The following is a 21,783-nucleotide window of genomic DNA, read 5'->3' as shown; positions in this document are numbered from 1 at the left end:
TGTCTTCCTGCTTGGCCTGCAAGAGCCCCTCAGGTATCACTAAGCATATTTCACTATGCCCAGGTCTCCCCTAAAATCAACTTCTTCTTCCTTTAATAGTTTCTGGTATAGGAATGGCAGAATTCTACCAGTTGTATATTTAACAGATAAATACCAGAAATCATAACCAACTTTCACTTTTAAGGAAGTGAAAAGCTGTAATTTTATTGGCAGGTGACTGAGTCGCTGTTAGCATTTTCCCCAAAAGATACGACACAGAAAGGATAAAAGCAAGTCCAAATTTGAACTTCTTATACGGGAATGTAAAGGTAGACAATGATCAGAGCAACCCAAGAGAAGAAACAAACTCCTTCTCTTCTGTGAGGCTGTGAAAGCAAAATATTAGTAACAATTTTAACAGAACTGGAAGGGGAGTGGCAGAAGGCTGAATGGTTCCTGATCTGTTTTCCTTCTACTGGACAGACAGCACGAGCAACACGGCGGTGGGCTGAAGGCACCAGGAAGACATAGCTTGCTCCAGCACGTACACAGTGGTAGAGAAGAAGAAGCACCAGTGCAGAAGTCACCAAGGATGGAAAGCAAAGATTAATGAACTGTGGGAAGTTTGCTTTTTGGCATCATTTTTTCTCCCTAGAGTATAAGCAAAAAAATGTTAAAATGTCAGTTTAAACCACACCAGGTTAACCTTACCCACTAACTTAGGCAGCCCAGGCCTCTTCCCTGGCTCTGTCCAAACCTTCCCACCACCCTGCCCGCCTGTCACTAGCGCTGCCTTCCTCCCGCCGGACCCACGCCTGCACCAGCAGTCCCGTACCCCACGGCTGAGAGAAGGCGAACCCGCCTGCCGGCACGGCGCTGCCCCGGGCAGCGCTTTCTGAACACCGATCCCGTGACATCACACACAGCTCAGCTCATGCGTTACGGTCCGTACTTCCTCTCCTGTTTAGAGACGTTTAGCAATTAAGCCCGTCCCGTCACGGCGTCAGGCGAGCGGATGAGTGCCTGCTTGGGGCGCCGCCGGGCACACCGCTGGCTCTATTCCCCGAGCAGGCGGGGGCCGACCCCACACACAGGGGTGCAGCCTCCCGCCCCGAGGCCGGCCCTCTCGGGCACCGCGCAGCCCGGCGGCTCCCGGCTCCGGCCGCCTCCCTCCGCCGCCCGGCCCCCGACGCGGCTCCAGCCCCGCTTCCCCGGCCCGCGCGGCCCCGCCCCGCCGCAGCCCCTCGGCCGGGCGCGGAGGAAGATGGCCGGGCAAGGCGGCAGCAGCGCGGAAGCGCGGAGCGGCGGAGGCCGCGGCGTTGTGGTAAATGCAAAGCGTCGCCCCGGCCGCTCGCCCCCCGCGGTGCGCGATCCTCGCCCTCCCACCTTTCGCCCCGCCACACACACCGCTTCCCCACCGCTCCTGCCCGCCCTCCTCCGCCATGTGCTGCCGTAGACCCCGTGCGCCCGCCCGTCAGCGCGGCTGCAGCTCCCTCGGTGCTTTGTGCTTGAGCCCCCGCGCCTGCCTGGCTCTTAACTGCCGGGCCCCGGCGCCGCTCTGCTCCGTGCCTTGCGCCTCTGCCCGGCCCCCCCGCCCCGGCTCCGTTGGCCAGCACTTGGGCCGCGTCCCCTCACCCTGCTCTCGTCCCCGCGCTTGCGTTGCCTCACGCCGCAGCCGCCGTCCCCAGCCCTGCTGGGGCTGCCGCAGCGGCACGGTGCCTGGCCCGGCCCGCTGCGGGAAGGTGCGTGCGGGGCTCCCCAGGCTAGAGGCCGGCCGGCCGGCTCCCCGGGCCTCACCGGGCTGTTGGCTTCCACCGCGAAAATACGGTCCTGAATTAGCCCGTATGGCGAATCAGCAGAGTCGATGGCTGTGCGTTTCACTAGGTTGCTCGAGTAATTGAGATGAGGATCCTCAGGGATCCCGACGTGTTGGGCTCCCACCGAAATGCTTTAGAGGCCTCTGAGAATCTGGGAGCGCCACAAAAGCACACTCTTGGCTGCTCCTTGTTCTTCTGTGGTGCGAAAAAGCGAGCTTTGCCAGTGAGTATTGAGTACTAGTGGGGCTGAATAAATTATGCAAAGATAAACGAATTCTGAGGGACAAGCCAGAGTCTCCTGTGAAACAAATACCTCCACTGCCCCCACTTTAGGTATGTTCTTATTTTATTGTGGCATTGGGTTTTTAACCGAGTTGCAGGACAGCCACCCAGGTGGTGGCCCAGGGCTGACAGGTTACACCCTGTCCATGCCAGCGTCCCCTTCATCTCCCTTCCAAAGAAACCCATGGCCGTTGCCATTAAAACGTGCACTTCACACAGGCAACTTTCTCACCATTTATCCTTCTACTCAAGGTTCATGTGGCCAAGCTGTATAAAGAAGAAAGACAATACGTGACTTGAGGAACATGATTCTAAAGAACGCCTGTTGGGTATCACTTTTTATCCTGAACCAATATTGAAGCAGAGCTTTGTAATGGTTTCAAGATACCTTGTGAACCCGCAGGTCTTGTCTTTCATAAGGAATTGTGGAAGTTGTTGGTTTGGAATTTGTTTAGCTCCTGTGCTGATGACTTTGCATTTTCACAGCTTTCTGAAGCCTTTGCCTGTTGGCTGATTTTTGCTCTACTTAATCTCTACTGCTGTTGTATGCTGTAAGATCTCCTAGTGGTTATATTCTTATACTTATGAAACTAACATATATTAAATCTGTAAAATATTTTTCCTGTAAGTGCATTTACACACTAGCTGATAGTGAGGTGAGATGTAAACATTTTGTAATCACTTCTCTTTGATGACTTATCTAAATTAAGAACCTCATATTTGGCAAAGAAGTAAAGTCTTTCACTGATTTGCAGAGATACCGTCCATGAACCACGTATTCTCTGTATGTGCTGTTTCATCTGTAGAATATTTATTTATGTGCAACTTTTTAATACCTCTAAACCAGAAATGTACAATTTTAATGTATGATTTTATGACTCTTTATCCCACTGTCTGACTCTCCCATTGGAGAATCCCTTCTTATATTTGCATAATCTTACATTTGCATTTCAAGTTTAAAAGTAGTAAGAAACTTAGACTTGCCACTAGTTTAGTATTAAATATTTGCTTTTTCTATCTAGTTGTTTGTAACTTCAGGTGAAATTTCCCGTTCTGTGGGGAAAGAAACTGTAGCATTTGATTTCTGACGTATACTGAGAAACAAAAGAATGAATAGGAAAAGTGAAATAGTAAATTGAGGTTTAATAAGGCCAAGTGCTGGGTCCTGCACTTCGGTCACAACAACCCCATGCAACGCTACAGGCTTGGAGAGGAGTGGCTGGAGAGCTGCCCGGCAGAAAGGGACCTGGGGGTGCTGGTTGACAGACGGCTGAACATGAGCCAGCAGTGTGCCCAGGTGGCCAAGAAGGCCAACAGCATTCTGGCCTGTATCAGAAAGAGTGTGGCCAGCAGGAGTAGGGAAGTGATCGTGCCCCTGTACTTGGCCCTGGTGAGGCCACACCTCGAATCCTGTGTTCAGTTTTGGGCCCCTCACTACAAGAAGGATGCTGAGGTGCTGGAGTGTGTCCAGAGAAGGGCAATGAAGCTGGTGAGGGGTCTGGAGAACAAGTCTTATGAGGAGCAGCTGAGGGAACTGGGGTTGTTCAGTCTGGAGAAGAGGAGGCTGAGGGGAGACCTTATCGCTCTCTACAACTGCCTGAAAGGGGGTTGTGGTGAGGTGGGTGTTGGTCTCTTCTCTCAAGTAACCAGCGATAGGACGAGAGGAAATGGCCTCAAGCTGTGCCAGGGGAGGTTCTCAGAGTGGATATTAGGAAAAATTTCTTCACCAAGAGGGTGGTCAGGCATTGGAACAGGCTGCCCAGGGAGGTGGTGGAGTCGCCATCTCTGGAAGTGTTCAAAAAACGTGTGGATGTGGCGCTTCAGGACATGGTTTAGGGAACATGGTGGCGCTGGATTAATAGTTGGACTTGATGATCTTGAAGGTCCTTTCCAACCTAGTGATTCTGTGAAATTATAACTGGAAGGGAGTGTGTCATACAATTAATTCAGCCAATAGAGTGTACTAGAACACTCGTTTTTTATCAGTTATGTGTTGTCAAACACCATGAAGTATTCTTAATAGTACTATTTGATATATAGATTTCAGACAATTGGCCCGGATACAGTCTGGATTTGTTCACTTATCCTCAGCACTACTATGGAGATCTGGAATATGTGCTCATACCTCACGGCATTATTGTTGACAGGTATGTGTAGTTTGAATGTTACTAAATAAATTCTTTGGTCAGTAGTATTATTCTTTTTTATAAAGCCTGTCATCCACAGGCAGTGTGTATATAACATTTGTCCTAAAATGTTATATTAGCAATTATAAAATACTTTAATTTGGGAAGTAAATAAATGCTTAAAGGTAAGGAAATGATAGACTTGTAGTTGTCTTTGCAACTCACTGTCTCATTTCTTTCACCTAATTTCTGATTTGGGCATTGAATGAGACAGGGGTCCCACAAAAAGGAGACTGTGATCATACAGAAATTGACATTGGAATATGAATGACAAGAGAGCTGAACTGAAGGTGAAAGGGCAAGTGCAAAGCTTTGAATACAGTTATACTTGAATGTCCCACTGGCACCCTAACCATGCTGTGTTTTTAATACAAAAAGGAGAAAAAACTACATTCAGTTATGTACAACTTTGGCAACTCCCTAATGGTTCCCAACTGCACCATTGACTTCTGCCAACTGTGGACCGTTTGGGTCCAGATGCTAGGTTCGAAGGGTGGCAGTGGGAAAGCTTGATCATACCTCATTCCTTACCTTGTAGTAGTTCCCATGTGCTCTCACTGTAGCCGTGTGATGGTGCTTTGATATTTGTGGTAGTCCACCTCAGTGTTCATGCTCAGTTATTATTTTGGCATGCTGTTAAAAATATTATGAAAAAGTTACAAAATGGAAATGGTAATTTTCAGCAGCGTATTTATTGGGACTATCTGAATGGAATTTCATGGGATATTTTCAGCCTGCAGCTTTCTACCTACCACATTTAAGTAGCCAGTCGCAAGTACTAAAATTGTTGGAACGCCTTGAAAGGAGATTGTAAAGATCCATCATAAGGAAGAGCTATGACTCCTGTGTTTGTTTTTAAACACAAGCTTTCTTTCATTGCCTTTTCAGTTACCATTGTGTTGAATTTTTCATCTCGCTTGGTTAGGGTCAACTGACTTTTAATTCCTCTTTTTTAAATAAATATGTTAGAACTTCAGTTCTCATAGAATTCAATATAAATTTGTTTGAAGTAAAGTATTGAACTCCAGTGTTTTTGTACTCCAGCAGAATGAACTCTACTGTTTTTTCTTACTCCAGCAGAAAAGACTGATTCTATTCTGACGGAAAAGGACACAGAACTGAATATATTGTGATGATCATGCAAAATTTTTATGTAGGAAGAAGGCTCAGCACTTGAGAAAATTTTCTTGTCAGTTGGTAGCAATTAAATGTAGGTTAAAAAACTGGTATGTTTTTATTTAGAATTTGAAATTAGTACATTTTTCTCTATACTGGAGTTCATACTCTTAAAATACGAAGCAGTCTTTGGAATTTTTAAACGTCAGCTCTTCAAACAATCTAAGGAATAATATAAAAAAATGAAAATTACTAGAGAAATGTTTCTTAATGAGAGGTTTTCACCATTATGCTCAGACTTGATAAAAGATTATAAAAGACTATTTTACTAATCTTCAGTAAAATGAAAGTCTTCTACTAATCTTCATTCTTACATCAGTAAAAGGAATTATGTATTTGAGGTCAAATAAGATGATCTAATGATACCTTCTATTTTTCAAATGTAAAAAATACTAATTGCTGCTCTATGGAATTTACTCAAGCATTACAAATACAAAGATGTGAAAATGAAGCAGCAGCTTTTGCTCATAACTAGGATATCTTCAATTTAGAGCTTATTCTTCTCTGGTATATGCACACATGTAGATTTCACTGAAGTTCGATTATCTAGTGGCAAATGGATTCCCATATTACAGTGGGTAGAGAAAAAAACCTGAAAAATGTAATCATAAAAGACATGGGATAAATTACAGGATTGTTTAATAAATTGCATCCTGTCAAGAAGTCCACTCTCATTGAAACTACTGATCTAATTCAGAGAGCTAGCAAAAAACTTTCCAGCAAAAGTGTTCACAGAAAATAATGCCCTGAGCCGTTTTTCCTCAAAACATCAAACAACAGTGTTCAGTTTTCTGTTGATAACCTGCTTTACATCTAAAAATTACCTGGTACCCTGTTTTAGGTCTAGAAATGCCATCTACCTTGTTCTTTAGAAAGCAAAGGTACTTAAGATAAGCATTCATGTTTATTACTTTTATCTTGAAAATTTACGTACTGTTGTCTGGCAGAAGTGCATATCTTTTGGTTTCAATCATCTGCCGCATCGTGTTTGCAATGCGGAATTGTCAAAAAGAAGAAACTGCAATTCTGGGTTAAATGGAGCATAACCTTGATTATTCTCATGTGTGTGACTTTGAACAAGTCACTTAAGCTCTTTGCACTCTTCTTTTTTGCTGTGTGAAATAGTGATAATGTACACTTTTTATAAAATTTTGACTGATGCTATATTTCTTTATAGTATTTGTTTGTATTTTTATTAAAATTGTAGGGGCAGCATCTTCCAAAGTCTATCAGTGTGAAGTATTTCTAGTAATTCTCTTCCTTATCTTTCACTTAATTTATTGTTCTTGCATAGTAACTAGCACAACAAGTTAGGGGATTGTACTGGATCATTTTATATTGATGTTTCCTGTGAGGTAAAACTGAAGGCTAAGTGCATTCTGAACTCTGAAGTCTCTGAAATGCTTATGAATTCAACGTATGCTGCGATGTGTTACTCCCTTTCCTATAACTGGGGAATTTATGCATTTAAGGTTAAAGGAGTTTGATTCACATGCCTTGCGTCTTGTATCCATCACTCTATATCTGCCTGCTGTGAACTTGATCCAAACCCAGTCAAGTCAAGACACTTAAAGTACTGTCAGTCAAGCAGTACACTCACCATAGTGTTTCTTTATAACAACATGGAAAGCATACCATGAACTTAGAGAATCTGCATCTAATGTTATTTTATCCTTAATTTTTTTGTCGCAGGACAGAACGTTTGGCCAAAGATATTATGCAAGACATTGGAGACAATGATATTGTGGTTCTCTGTGTCCTCAAAGGTGGCTACAAGTTCTGTGCTGACCTTGTGGAGCACATTAAAAATCTCAGCAGAAATTCAGAAAGGTTCATCTCCATGAAAGTCGATTTTGTTAGACTGAAAAGTTACCACGTAAGTCAACAACTTGTTTATGTAGATTCTGGTTGTACATTCATAATAAATAGGGGACTTTTGTAAATGGGAAATTTATTTCCCCCCCGCCTCCTCCAATTAGAAAAACACTGTGAAAAATACTTTGTTTAAAAAACCTGTGAAGTTTTCTTTCAAAATATTTGCTCATGTCCCTTTATACTTTACGGATAATATGAATGAGGATATGAAGCATCCTCAAGCTGTATTTTTTTTTTAGTCTATCTTCATCTTTGGACAGAAAATTATTCAAGTTTCCATCATATAAAATGTTACCATGTTCTTTGTTCTGAATATCCTCAATGGTTCTGTCAAGTTTATTTCATGTTACTTCATTTTTCACTCCCATCTCCACATAGTTTGGCATAACTGCAAGATGATAAATCTATGTCTTCTTCTAAATGTTTTAATGCTAAGTAAATGAAATGTTTTCATCTTCATTACATGCAGTTTACATAGTAGCAAAATATACCACTAGATGATGATAGTGTTTTATAAGAAAATGAAATAAGCCATTGAACCAAATCCAGTGTTGAAGTAAGGATCAAGACTTCCTGTTATCTTCAGAGGAAGTTATGCAGTAATGATATGTTTGTTTCAGTGAAGCAATGATAGTGAGATGACCGGCCTTTTTTTAGGATGCGTGATTACAGTTTGTATTTGCATAAGCTGTATGTTTATATTCCACCTTGTAGTTCACACTCCATAGTGAGGGAGCATTTCTAGAAGTAAGTTGTCCTAGAAAGGTCTGAGTAAGTACACTGAGTAAATGGAGTGATAGTACAGTTGCTCTCTGCGCACAAATGCAGCTTGCTGAGTTCAGTAGTTCCCACTATAACGCTACGTCCTTTCCACAGACAGAAGTCAATTGGTTGGCATTTTGCTCTGATCCCAGTGACCATAAACTTTTCCTAACTTTCACAAATCCAATCTGAATTTTGTCCATCATGGAAGAGAGAAGTGGATGAGAGCCTTTTGTAGCCATTTGGTTAGGATTTGGTCCTGGGAATTCCCTTTCAAGAATTAGTCAGGTCTATGAAGGGCATTTGCAATGCTAATATGGTACAATTTCTAGCTATTTAGCAGCATTACAGAACTAGTTAATAAGGTAAAATATAATGTTTGTCTCACATAAAGGCACATGGAAATTATACTCACATTTGTTTGGTGTAGTAATCATAGTACTTCAATAATACTGCTTGCGGAATAGTGGAATTACTTAAATTGGTTTTTATTTTGCATCTGGCGGATCATGTTGGGTCATCTCTTATCCAGTATGAAGATAGCCTGGTTCTAAAATTTCTTTCCTTGGTGACAAGTCAATTCTTATTAGCCATGCTAACCCATAAACAATGAGTGTCACAAGATGTATACCATGGAAGTGTGGAAATCATCACATCATTGCTTAGGAAATAAAATAAAAGTATGTTGTATCAAGCTGAAACTGCAATACAAATCTTGTTATGCAAGGATGCAATTATCAAGACCAAGTCCTAGATCAGCCTAGCATTTAGTGGCTGTGCTTATTCTGGCTCATAGCCTCATGCTTTAGCAGGAAGGTAGCACCTTCCCTAGAACTAGTGCTTGCATATAGTTTTTAGAAACTAAATCCTTTTTTTCTTACAACTGCTTCCAAACAGGTGTCATATATTTAGAGCCTGAGGCTGTGCTTGATTTAGTGCTTGGAACAGTGCTTGGTATCTTCCTGGTCTTGAGAAGCTGAATGACACTGCAGTATAAATTTGAAATTACATTGATATTGCTAGATTCATTCCATGACATATGCATAGATGTAATGCTGACTAAAGTACCAGTACCACTACCTGTCATCATTTGCATTTTGAGTTATTGTTTTGTCCTGTCCAGCTGCAGGTTTTAGAGAATGTACCTTTGTCAACATAGCCATGGTCAGAACACTTGTGGAACTAGCTGTTATTCGAGTGACTCTCTATCCCAGCCTTACATGAGGCTCCCAAATACCCCGTGCCAGTTTATTCTGTAATAACATACCTCTCTGTTTTACACTTTAATCAGAGGCAAATAATTACAGTTTTAGAGGTAAGACTTCTTTGCTTCCCTTTGTCTTTTCTGTTCCACTTTCTGTTAAGACTTACTACTGCTCTCAACACATTTTTCTCTCTTTTTATCCCTTTTTCATTTTATAGACACGGGTTTTCTTACATTATTTATCCTGCATCCTTTTACTAACTGTTCTCTGTTTCTCTCCTAAAGGGAGTGCTGCTGCTCTCAATATACTTCCTTCAGCTATGTCACCTTTCCCCCCTCCAGCTGTTTAAATTCAACAGCTAATTTCAGCTCAAACTCATAGGATCTTTGAATTGTCTCATTCCAACTTCAGTATTGAAAGGTCAGTAGATTTTTAGACGTTGTAATTTAAAGTGGAATTTTTTGGTTTAATCATGTAGCAAAAATGGGCTGTAATTGTGACCCAAAGTCAGATCTTGGCATCAGTGAAAGTGCATCTTAACTACAAAGTATCAGCAGAAAATGTTGTATTTTGTTGTCTGGCATATGGACACGATTACCTTTCAAATAAAAGGAGACTGCAAATATGACCAGCTTTATGTGGTGCTCTGTTTTTCAAACCTGTCATCATATTCCAGAATTTAGACATTTATGCTTTCATATTAAGTAGCTGAAAGTTGGGCATGTAAATACTTTTTTAGACTTCTTCATATAAATGAATTGATTCTTTAAAAAAGCATAGTACATTTAGATTCTCTGGGTATTAATGAGATGAGGGGCTGTTTGTGCTTCTAGAATCAGGATGGTTTTATCTGGTTTGCAAAGTATTGACATATGTGCCTAAGCCTGAACATTTTTATGAGAAAACCTGTGTTTTTCAAATCGTGTCTTAGCTTCATTATCTCAAATTGGCATGTCAGATTACTGAGTTTAGTATCTATACAGGGAAAGTGTGAAAATACCGTTTGTTTATTATTTTCAGAGGAAACAAAATGGAATCCAACTTAGGAAACCATAGCTTAAAAAATAATGTAGTTGAACTGCTTATACTCTACAGACATCAGTATTAGTTCTTAGACCTTTAATAGAATTCCTGTAACTGAAACTGGAGGTGCAGCCTTGTCTGAAAGCATGTTTTTACTTCCTCTAGAATTCGAACTATGTTTTTCCATTTCTTTAGGGTTTTTTTTTCACTAGAATGCTAAAATGAAACAGTAGAGAAAATGAAGGAGTTTATACATACGGACAGAAGCTTGTAGGCTTAGGTGTAGATCAATAAATAAAAAGTTAGGTGTGCTTAATAGTAAACAAAGTTTATATTTGTAAATCCAAATCTATGGATTTACAAAGAAATACTTGATAACATTGTTATAACTCAGATTTTGAAGGCTTCTTAATCAGTAAGAATTATACCAAAAATCATTATGAAAAGGAAAAGAATGGTGATTGGAAGACGTGTATAGTTTTGCTCCATAGAAGTACAATAAACTCTTTGGAGAATGCCATTTCTTGTGGACTTACAGGTGATATGATATACTTGTTCTCATTTTAATTTTGTGTTTTTAAATGAGCTCAAAATAGGGAGATTGTTTAAGTGGCGATTTGATTAGAGGCTGTATGGTGACTTTAGAAAATTTCTAGCACAGCAGGCAAATTAAAAGAAAGCACCAAGGTGAGAGTTAGAAAATATGATTTCAGCAATAAAAGATACGGAAGTATCATGCAGACTTAACGGTAAAAGTCAGGAAGTAGGTGGAGAGGAAAATAAAATCCAGTGATTGAAAGTTGAATGAGAAGCAGCAGCTCTGAGTTTTAAGAGGCAGAGAGGAGAAAACATACACTTCTTTGAATGAACTCAAGAGTAGTGAGGCGGTAAGTGTAGTGAGTAGACCAGGAAGCGCTAGAATATGCTCACATGAAATGGAAAGCTGCATGCCAAGTTTTAGGGGAAAGAAATGTATTTTGGAAATGCTGACATAAGAACTGATAGAATTTGTCAGCTTCTTAGATATTAAGTTCTAATATTGTATTTTAATGTAAGTTAGGAACAGCAGAATTGGCTGCAGAGAATTTTAAGTTTAAAATTGGATGAATATAATTTAATATATTCAGTTTTCACCATACTGAATTTTTTCCTGAGTGATCGTGCCTCCACAGGAAATCAGAGCTCTGAAGTTGAAAAGAGGTGAGAGTTTCAGATTGATAGAAGAATTCAAAATTATTTTCAGAAACATGTTATGTTGAAGTCAAGGATGAAAAGCAATGGAGGAAGAAGTTGGGCTTAGGAATGTCATCCAAGGAGAGTATGACACCAGCAGGAGAGGTAAGAAACATAGAACCAGAAATTCTTTAATATGTTTGTGATATTGATAACTTCAGAAGATTAAAGAACTAATTAGGAGGAGTCCAGAGTGACGTACAACAGAAGCAGCAGGAAGGTGTTTTACTAGGGTGTTTACAAATTAGTGGACAGGACTAGACAAGAAAGAATGTTTAAGGATGAGTGAAAAGAGGGGGTGGACAAAGGAATAGACAGACATGGATGTCACAAAGGGAAGGGCTGAATGGCATATGTTTTAGTAAAAACGCATAGCATGAGAACCATACCAGAAGACTAGACTGTTCATGAACGATGATTAGAGCTTCTCTTTGTTCAGTGTGGAAGAGACAATTTAGGACAGGCTGATAAAGGTAAAGGTTAAATGAGAACTTGAGACAGAAGAGGATGTTCTGGCTCTTCAAGTCTAATCCCCTACTAATAGATGCAACAATATCACCTAATCCTGTTCCACGTGTATGCCAACTGCGATCTTTAAACCAAAGCTCAGTTTTGAAATGGAGTTGGAAAAATTAAGTGGCGAAGTAGAGGGAGTATGCAGAGTCTGTATGCTTTCTTGAGAAGTTCTTGGCAACCTGTCACTAGAAGAGAAAGTAAATACATGTGAATTATGACTTCTTTAGTGAACAGATGATGGAAGCTAAAAATTAAAAGAATAGTGCTAAGAGTCATTGTTGAAACTGGGCGGGGGGAGGCTGATGGAAGAGAGGTAAAACATCGCATACTTTTATTAGGCAGACCAGTGTGCTTTCTCCATGCATGGCTACCTGTTTTTGTGAAAAGTTTAGTATTCCCACATTATCCATAGCTGTCTGTTTAATTCTCTTAATTATATTTTACAAAGTAAGTATGATAGTAAATCTCACGTTTTAGGGAAATGCAAGTGAATCTTGGCAGGACAGCTTTTTTTCTCTGGGAACCACAGTGAGCTAAGATAGGAGTGAGACTGATGCTAAGATTTTTGTTTTTTCTTTGGTTATTCCTGTGTGGACTAAAGTGACAGAAGACCAATCATCTCTGTTGTTTTGAAATTGTGCCATGCACATCTGAAAGAGGATAGTAGATGAATTGTTGATAATCAGAGTATACATCATGGTTTTTAATTCCATCTTGATCACAGATTATTACAGAATATTAATCTGTTTTCCATATAGTATCTGAATTGCAGATTCTAGAAGTGCATTTTTTATCTTCTGGTGTCAGGAAGATATTGTTGAAAATCATCCTGAAAACTATGAATAAACTTCAAAGGAATGTTGCTTGCTAGTCATTTGGAGGAAACTTCTAGAGGATTATGTGGATTTGGTCAGTTCATGTAATTCTTTAAAATTAATACATTATTTATGGCTTCTAGAGCATAACTAATTAAAAAAGTGACCTCTGAATTGTGATCCATGCACAATGGTTGAATTGAAGTCTGTTCACAAACAAATCCATTGATATGATCTGTTTCCTCTTCAGCTTCCAGTTGTTTGAAATATATTTACAACTGTTGGTTATTAATCTTGGCATAAACAGGACCATTAGTGCTGCAAAATTCCAAAGACAAGGAACAAAACAAGCATTGCTTAGTAGAAATCTGAATGGTTTTGCTATATGAAGCCATCTCAGTAAACAGTTTTGCTAAATCTCTCTACTGTAGGAGTAAGGAAAGAGAAGAATTTTAAAACGAGTGAGTTGAAAGCTGGTTGGTAAATGTAGTAAAACAATTTATTTTCTGCTATGTAGCTTTACTTCTCATACACCATTACTAAATACTTATATTGTAAAAATGACAACAGCATGAGGCAACAGACTATAATCAGAGCAAAGGATGATCTAAAATGTACATTCCTGTTTTGCATAATATTATTCAGTATAATTTTACTGTATGGAACTTGTTTTTTTTAAGATCAGTATGAACTTTACATCTGAAAACAATATCTTGTAATCCTGACCCTGAAAAGCAAGTAATTTCAAAATGGTTTTATTCGTTTAACAGCACAACAGAAACAACTAAGTGTATTGCTTGCATTTAATGATTCATATCTATACCCAGACTTTACACCAGTGTTACAATGATTGTTTATCTCCATGCCTGTGTGTCATGAAAACACAACTTACGATCTACTGCGAAAGATATGTGTCCTGAGATGAAAGAGAATCCACATCAGCTTTTGTACTAACAGGTTTTGTCTTGGGCAGGTTGTGAGTTCCCTTTATTTTGCTTCATGCACACAGTTTAGCTGATGACCATGTCATCATCTTGATACTGAGTAGCCGTGGTAGAATTACAAATGGGTGCCTACCTGGTAGAATGAATTCCTATCAACTTTAAGGCCAAATTCTGCAATATTTCACAGGATTGATCTCCAAATTATCTGCAAATTACCAATTTGACATGCAAATAAATAGCTTCAATGTAGGCAAAATGTGGTTCATTAATTTTGAGAGAGGTTGTGCGTGTACTAGACATTAAAAATCTAAAATATACTCTTTTAACCTTTTTCACATGCATAGCTTGTAGTCAGCACTGTAGACAGTGAACACCTGTGCAGAGAATTTTGCACCATGATATACTTTCAGAAGCTAATGGTTAACAAAAATATGACATTAATTTAGTCCACAGAAGCTACCAGTGTCAAGGATATAGACTGTGAAGTTGTTGCTGTTCTGAGAAATGTGTTCTAGTGATTGTAGATGGTGCTGCAAAACAAATGTCTTATGGGCAAGCTAAACATGAGAGATTTGGGACTAGAAATCTACTCCAAGAATTGCCAAAGAGATTTTATATCTGTGTACTTTTCCAAGTCTATGAATGGATAAAACGGCATTTGCATCCTAAAGTAGTAGTACCTTCCCAGGGAAGTGGTGGATTCTCCAACATTGGACTTTTAAGACGCAGCTGGACAGGGTGCTGGGCCATCTTGTCTAGACGGTGCTTTCACCGAGACAGATTGGACCAGATGACCCTTGAGGGCCCTTCCAACCTGGTATTCTATGATGCTATGATTTTTGAGTGAAAGCTCTGTGAAATGCTCAAACCCGCTAAAACGAGTGAGTAAAAGTCCTTTACAGTTCCCAGCCAAAGATACTGCCAAGTCTTAAGCAGGCACTGATGCTATCTCTGTATCTCTGATGCTTCAGTTATTTCGTGAAACTTAGTAAGACCTGAGATGGTAAGGTGAGGAATGGTGGAAACAGATTGTATTTTGCGTGGGTAGAATGTTTGGAGATGCAACAATTCACAGTCCTCCTAACTGTGTCCAAATGTTCATTTTCCAAGTGTTAAGACTTGTTTAAAAATAGAATATTTTTCATGAAAGAAACAAAATACACTTCTACATGCAGCAGTGTCTTACTGCAAAATGTCAGCCTCAGAGACACTAAAGCTTTTTAGAGAAATGGCTGAAAACATGTTAGTAGCAGAAGTTGTCCCCAAAACTTATTCTTGCAACTAGCTGATGAATTTTTTTGAGAAATCTACAAAAATGTAATGAGAAGAACAGCAGCCTGATTAGTTAAACTGTGGCTGGTGTAATTAGAGTAACAGCATTCAGGTAACTTTGAGAATAAGCTCTCCTGCCAGATTCATCTGTACATTAGGCGCAGATGGTGGTTTGGTGTGAAAACTACTGGAAATGGGTGTCTCTTCTGATTGCATATGATGACGGTCTCTGCTTCATTCCTCAGCGACTGCAGTAGTCTCCTGCCAGTCACACTTGCCAGCTCAGCTGCTTCTGAGCACTTCCTAACCTGTCTCAGCCCAGACGAGACCAGTTACCAGAGAGCCTATTCAAATGGCTTCAGCTTGCTGGATTCATTTTTTCTGACCCAGATGAACGCATACATCTCAGCCTGCCAGTAGCCCCTGCCAGCGGGAGAGTTACAAGCAGCTGGGGACAGCTTGTGGGCAGTAACTTCTTTAGTCAGCACAGCTCCTGCTGGAAAAGAAGTCTGCCCATAGTTGAGGGATCTTTGTCTCCAAGAGTGCAGCATGGCAAGCTTCAGACCGCTCTCTTCTTTATCTGAGAGGTGCTCCTCAGAGGCGTCAGAAGGAGCATGGATATTTCAACCCTAATTATTTTGAGAACCAGCCTACTTTTCATAGTGTTCTAAGGCAAACTGGAGGAGACTATACTGTATGTAATAAAATGTGACCTTAAAATTCAGTGTCGTGGAACTTCTCAGGTCCGGAGGCAGATGCCTTCTTCTCTAGGCATCTGCAGCTTCCGTTTAATGCAATGGCAGAGTTGTGAGATACGAGAGCTTAAATTCATCACTCGCTCCAGGCTGTCTTGAGTGTAAGGAGGAAGAAAGTGTTTCTGATTTAAGTTACTTTAATTAAAACATGCAGTATTTTCCTGTTGGACACTGCTTAGGGGCTTGGAGTGTTACTAATAATATAAGTAGGCGATAATTTGTGGGCATAGTTCAGGAAAGGTCATAATAAACCTATCATACAGTCAGTTTATCAAGTTTATCTGTAATGTAAAACTTACTCATAGAGGGATGATCTCTGTAACTGTATGCATCAGATAACACACCTACACACCACTTATATATTTTAGCACCATCTGAATTCTTAGTGATTTTTTTTAAGTATGAGTAAGTGTTTCAGTGACTCACATATAAAAGATTTGGGGGAACCAAACAGCTCAGCCGGGGGAGAGCTGAGTAGGAAGTGGCCTGATTGCCATGGGGACAGAATGAGAACAGATGTGGCAGTGAAGGCAGAGTGGTACTGAGCTGTGCTACAGCTCTCCAGCAATATCAAAATACTGTTTTAAGGCATTTATGGGGCATATTACAGCAAGTCACTACTTGCTTTGTCAACACGCTTATCATTTTCATCTATTGTTCCCTGCTTAAGTATTACCGTCATTTATACCGCTTAGGTATTACCTTCCTTTATAATGATTTGTGATTTTTAGCTGTGGAATTCTTTTTTCTAACTGCAAAAATTTTAGTTTTCCTGTACGGTGGGTTCATACTCTGTTCTTATGGACTTCAGCTCTAATGCAAACTCCACAAGAGGTATTTTCTAATCTTTCTGGAGAAATCTGTCTCCCCAAAGGTCACATTTTTCTAACAAGCTGTAATGTTTTCTTTTGAAAAATGTTTTCCAATTTGAAATAAATGTTTTAGATTACAGTATTTTACAGAGGGTACAGCTACTATGTATAAATGGAGTTCTATATCTCAAGTTCGTTTTTCTTAAGTTTTTTAAATATCTTTTTTTCATGAGCTTAAATCTTTGGTATTTTTAAGCAATCTAGGTTTCTGGAACATCTTAACATTAGAGACTATGGATGATTTAAAAAATGGTCAGTTTTAGAACAGATTGAAAGCATCAAGGGATTTCATTAAAAGCATTCAAGAGGTCATCTTTTCAAAGAGTTAGATTCTAAAGTTCCCCTGGAGACAATATTTGTTGTAAAGCAGTGGTTTGTTACAAAGCCTAAAAAATTGAAGTTTAGTCTTAGTAAAATATTTTATTTCATATTCTGCCAAAAATACAGCAAGCTACTACTAAATTATGACATTTGCAGCAATACTATAGATCATCGTTAGGAGAGACTGTAGTCAGTATTTTCAGTTTGCTTCACAGATTTTTACAGTGACAGAGAAATAGGCTCTTACGTGTAAGAAAGGTCCAGAACATTTGTACAACAATCCTGTTGTACAAATAAGATCTGACAAGTTTGAAAGTACTGTGACATATTTATGCATTGGAAAAATATCACCTTGATTACTTATTTGGATGCTAGTGTGTGGTTTTTCAGATGAAATCTGAAATGGGGTAAAATAATTAAAAGAAGCCGGAGGGTTCTAATTTTCCCAAGGAATTATATGACTCTCTTTTACTGGCATCTCTTAAGTGCTGTTTCTTAAAACAGATCATAACATGTGCAATGTTCATGCAGTGCCACACCCCAGGGGTGCTGTAAGGCATAAAACAAAAAGGTTACTTTAAAGGAATATAGCAGTAACAAGAAGTACTGTATTGCAGTGCTTGTCTATGTGACAAATACAAAATCCTTTTCCCTCCTTATTTGATAGACGGAAGTTAGAATATTTAAATTGAGAAGGGATACTGGAAAATAACCTTGCAAGAAAACTCACAAAGGATATGTGTGTTGTCAAAAGTTTCCAAGTTGTCACTAGCCACGGGACTAAACACAGTGGTATGAAAAAGAGCGCTAGTGAGTTGTGAGAGTCAGTGATACACTAGACTCTAAATTGCTGGAAGGGACTAAGCATTTGAGGTTTTTAATCAGTCTCATCTTTCGTGAATTTGCTTACACCTATCTATCTGTTTTCTCAGCCTGTAGCTATTCGACAGATTTGAAGATTCTTCTCCTACCTTCCTTTTACCACCAAATTCTAGGAACTGCTCATAGTCAGGGTCAGAAGGTTAGTACTTTGTGCTTAGTCTAGAGAAAGCTGTTCTCTGTTGTGCCTGCAGAACCCCTCAAGGGACAGGGTTTTTAGTACGGAGCTGCAAATTCACCCTACACTTTTTCACAATCTTAATTTACTTTTGTTCATTACTTTGCAACACAATTAAAAAAAGAGGTAAGATGGTACTTAAAGATCTAGTAGTGTCCCAGCTGGCATGGTGAGACCCTCTATTGATGCTGGGAGACGTGAGTTCTAGTTCCGCTTTTGTCATGTTCATGCATTTAATGCTAAACAATAATTGGATGAAAGACAGATACTCCAGTTAACGTGGACTTGAATCCAGACTGAACTTTTCTTAGCTGGGTCCAGTGTAGCTGCCATAGTATGCTTGATGTCCTTTATGATTTTTGTTGTACCATAACAAGAAGATTTCCCCTACAGTGTTTAGCTTACAGTGGTCTTCTGAAAACTGAGGAAGAAATGAAGCCCAAGTCTATTGCAAGACTGTGGGCTTGTATTACATTATTATCACAAAAGATGGACACCCTTAGTAATGCCTCCTGGCAGTCCAGAATGAGTACCTGAGTAGGACTGTGGAAGTTCTGGAGAGTACGCTTCCTGAATTGTTCTTTTGCTGTAAGTTTTAAATTTTATTTGCCTTCCATCTTGAGACAAAGTATGTGGTCTGAACCTCACCTCGCACGACTGAACATCCGTATGAAATTGTTAGTACCTTTTCTCATCCTGGAACATATGCAGATTTTACTTCTATGTTTTAAATATTACTTTTACAGAATAAAAAGAAGTTGTAGTACAAGGAAAACGCGGACTACACTCTGTGGAAACTAACCTGAGGTTTGAGGATATATTGTGTTTCTGATTTGTATACCATTAAAAACATGTGGTATCACATGTTCTTGATTTCAGTTCTTGCTGATCTTTTTAAGTGTACAAGTGCTGTTTGTGCCATATGGTTTGATGTGGTGCTGCAATCTTACTGCCTCATTCTTAAACAAAATAACCCATTGAACCAATACCAAGCAAATATACAAAACTTAATTGCTAAACCAGAAAGGAAAATATGAAATAATTTATTGTCTATAATTCTTATTAGCCAAGTTAATTGGTCTAAATTCTGCTGTAATTTACAGCAGTTTGGCTCTTCTCCTGTAGTTACTTCATGTTTATGGTAATAAAACTGAAATCATAACTCTGTTTAGTGATTTTAAGGAAAGTTTTACCTGCAGTAAAACTACAGGGGTAGATCAGGTATGCAGTCATATTTTTAGAAAATTTTCTTTATTTGAAGATAGTTGAAATATCTTTATTCTGTATATCTACAGAGCTTATTAATAGGTGGAAATATAGTGCTGAACACATGCTTCCAGCAAAATAAAAGGGTGTAAAGAATTTACAGCTTTTAGTATTTGCCCCTAGCAAATACGTTCTGAAGTGCAGGTATAATCTGTGCTTAACTGTGTTAACTGCATTAATACTGCATGTGAGTTTACCTGTGAGTACGCACGAGAGAAATCAATTCCAAATGCCTTGACCGGGAAGGGAAAAGTTTCAATGGCAGTTTAGGCTTCATTAGATACCAGAGAATCTCCATGGAAGCAACTCCTATTAGGGGATAAATTTTCTAGTCTCGATTTCAAGATATTTTAACTTCTTTGGATTAAATATGGAGAAGGCATGCAGGAGTCCTGGTACACAAGAAATTACTGAATGTTTGAACAGGTGATTGTGAACAATCCAATTTACTAAGTTTAGTAACTTACTGTCGCCCTGAGAGTTTTTTAAGCTGAATGATCTGCCTTGCTTTTGCAGCAGGGAAAAAACATACACGTGTTACCAAAGGTCAGCTGATACGGAGTGCCTTGCTGTCAGTAAGTTTGCTGTTTGTCTTTCTCCGTCGAAAGCTAACTTCCTCATTGCAGAACTCTGGCCTTCCCTGGAACTGGATAGACTAGCCTGAATTTGAAGCACTTCCAAACCTGTGTGATGGAGCTTTTAGTTAAGGAAAGAATAAGAAGAAAAAGAATAAAAAAATAAGTGAATTCTTCAAATTAGTTATATTGCAGATCTAACCATAGAGAAGTAAAATATGTCTTACACCGTAGTAACTGGAGCTCTGATAGATATACCTACACCAGTTTAAAATTTCCTATCACAGGTTATCCTGGCAGTAGCAATAAGGCAGATCTCAGTGCAGCGTAGTCAGTGGTGTGGTTACCAAGCAGCTCAGGAACGCAACTTTAAAGCTAACAGAGATAGTTGAAACCATCAGTGCTTCAGTGCAGATGTACCTTTACTGTCCCTGCGGGATAGGTGATGCGCTGGCCGTGGGTGTATGCCAGTTTACTGTGTTTGTTTTCCAGTTGAGTCAACATTGTTGGCTTGTTTGCAAGGTATTCAAAGCACCTCCTACAAATACATCAGTGACCTGGCATTTGATTATTTTGAATGTGGGTGTGCCCTGGAGGTTGCAGTCTGCCCTTTGGTATACATTTTATTCTGGAGAAGGGAAGGTATGCTTTCCAGTCTTTACTGGGAAGTGATCCATATCATTCCCACTCATTTGCACAAGTCTCCAGCTTAACAGTACTTACTAGTTGTCTTCTGGATGTTGCTACTTAAGCCTGGACAGTCCTTCTAGTTGCCTACCATGAAAACCATAGCAGTCTGTGTTCTGGCCTACACTCTTGAGGTCCTTTGTTCTTAGCTGTTCTTCTTTAGAAAAGAAACCCAAAATAGTATCAGTTCAATTATATGTTGGTTGTAAGTACATGTCCATGTAAGTACACTGAAGTACTTTTCAGGAGGCAGGCTGCAAAGCAATTAAGTTTCATACTAAGGTGTCAGCATCCAAACTGGAGCATCAGAATTTTCATTTTAATTATTACGTTCATGACTGAGATGGTAGAGCATGGTCATGTAGCAGGAGGTATCATAATTATTGAACAGTGTATAATTTCAAAGCAGAAGTCTTTATAATTGCAGATACATCTATCTAAACTCTGCCAACACATGCAATTAATTTCTGCAACACTTTTTTTTAAGTGCAGAAAGCTTGGCTATATTATGAATCAGTTTGCTGCAACTAAGTCACATAGAAGTAATAATTTTCTATTTCAGAGTTTTGTGAGAGACTGCTTCTGTGGTTTCATTTCTGAAAGACAGTAACTGGAAAGTAATTTCTTTTCCTATCTGCACTGTTTTCATCTGAGCATTATGTTTTTTCTTAACTGAAAAACGTATCTGTAATATGTGTTAATTTGTATTCCGGAGTATACCGCTCTGCTTGAGTTTTCTGTCATTTTCAATTTCTGTTGCAGCAGCGTATTTTAGTCAAGGCTCTGAAAACATAGATCCATTTCATAAGTCAGTTGTGCCTGTATGATGTTTCAAAGTCTCAGCTTTTCTTTACTGTATGAACTACCAAGAATTTTGTTCAAATCGTCATCATTCATTAACTTGGTAAATGTCTTCTCCCCTTTGGCTTTAATGCCATCCACCTTGTTCCCTCGGTGCCATTCAAAATGTAGCTGTTCAGATCACCTTCAAAGTTACTGTTAGCGTAGCCTACCCGGTTGCTGTCCTTCCTCCGGTATCAAATGCAAGTTACTGTTTTATTGAGGTTCACTGAGACTCCATTCTTGATGATCATGAACCCTACACACATGAAATCCAATTGTTTTCATTATTCAGTAGGTGAACCCTATAGGTAAATTTATATTT

The 21,783-nt window shown here is 39.4% G+C and overlaps 1 protein-coding gene across 1 annotated transcript in view; it reads left to right on the top strand.

The window, feature by feature from the left end:
• Positions 1 to 839: 839 nt before the first annotated feature.
• PRTFDC1 (phosphoribosyl transferase domain containing 1) overlaps positions 840 to 21,783 on the top strand; it is a gene marked incomplete at its 3' end in the record, with an annotated part of 46,810 nt that continues 25,866 nt past the window's right edge. The window contains exons 1-3 of the mRNA XM_082014722.1: positions 840 to 1,303; positions 4,119 to 4,225; positions 7,133 to 7,316. Coding sequence (XP_081870848.1) covers positions 995 to 1,303; positions 4,119 to 4,225; positions 7,133 to 7,316 — 600 coding nt within the window. The 5' untranslated portion in view covers positions 840 to 994. The remainder of the gene's footprint in view (positions 1,304 to 4,118; positions 4,226 to 7,132; positions 7,317 to 21,783) is intronic.

The sequence above is a fragment of the Phaethon aethereus genome (assembly GCF_964289735.1).
Source record: "Phaethon aethereus genome assembly, chromosome: 2".
In the NCBI taxonomy this organism is placed as follows: domain Eukaryota; kingdom Metazoa; phylum Chordata; class Aves; order Phaethontiformes; family Phaethontidae; genus Phaethon; species Phaethon aethereus.
Note: the sequence above shows the minus strand (reverse complement) of the source record. Positions and strands in the feature narration are given on the sequence as shown.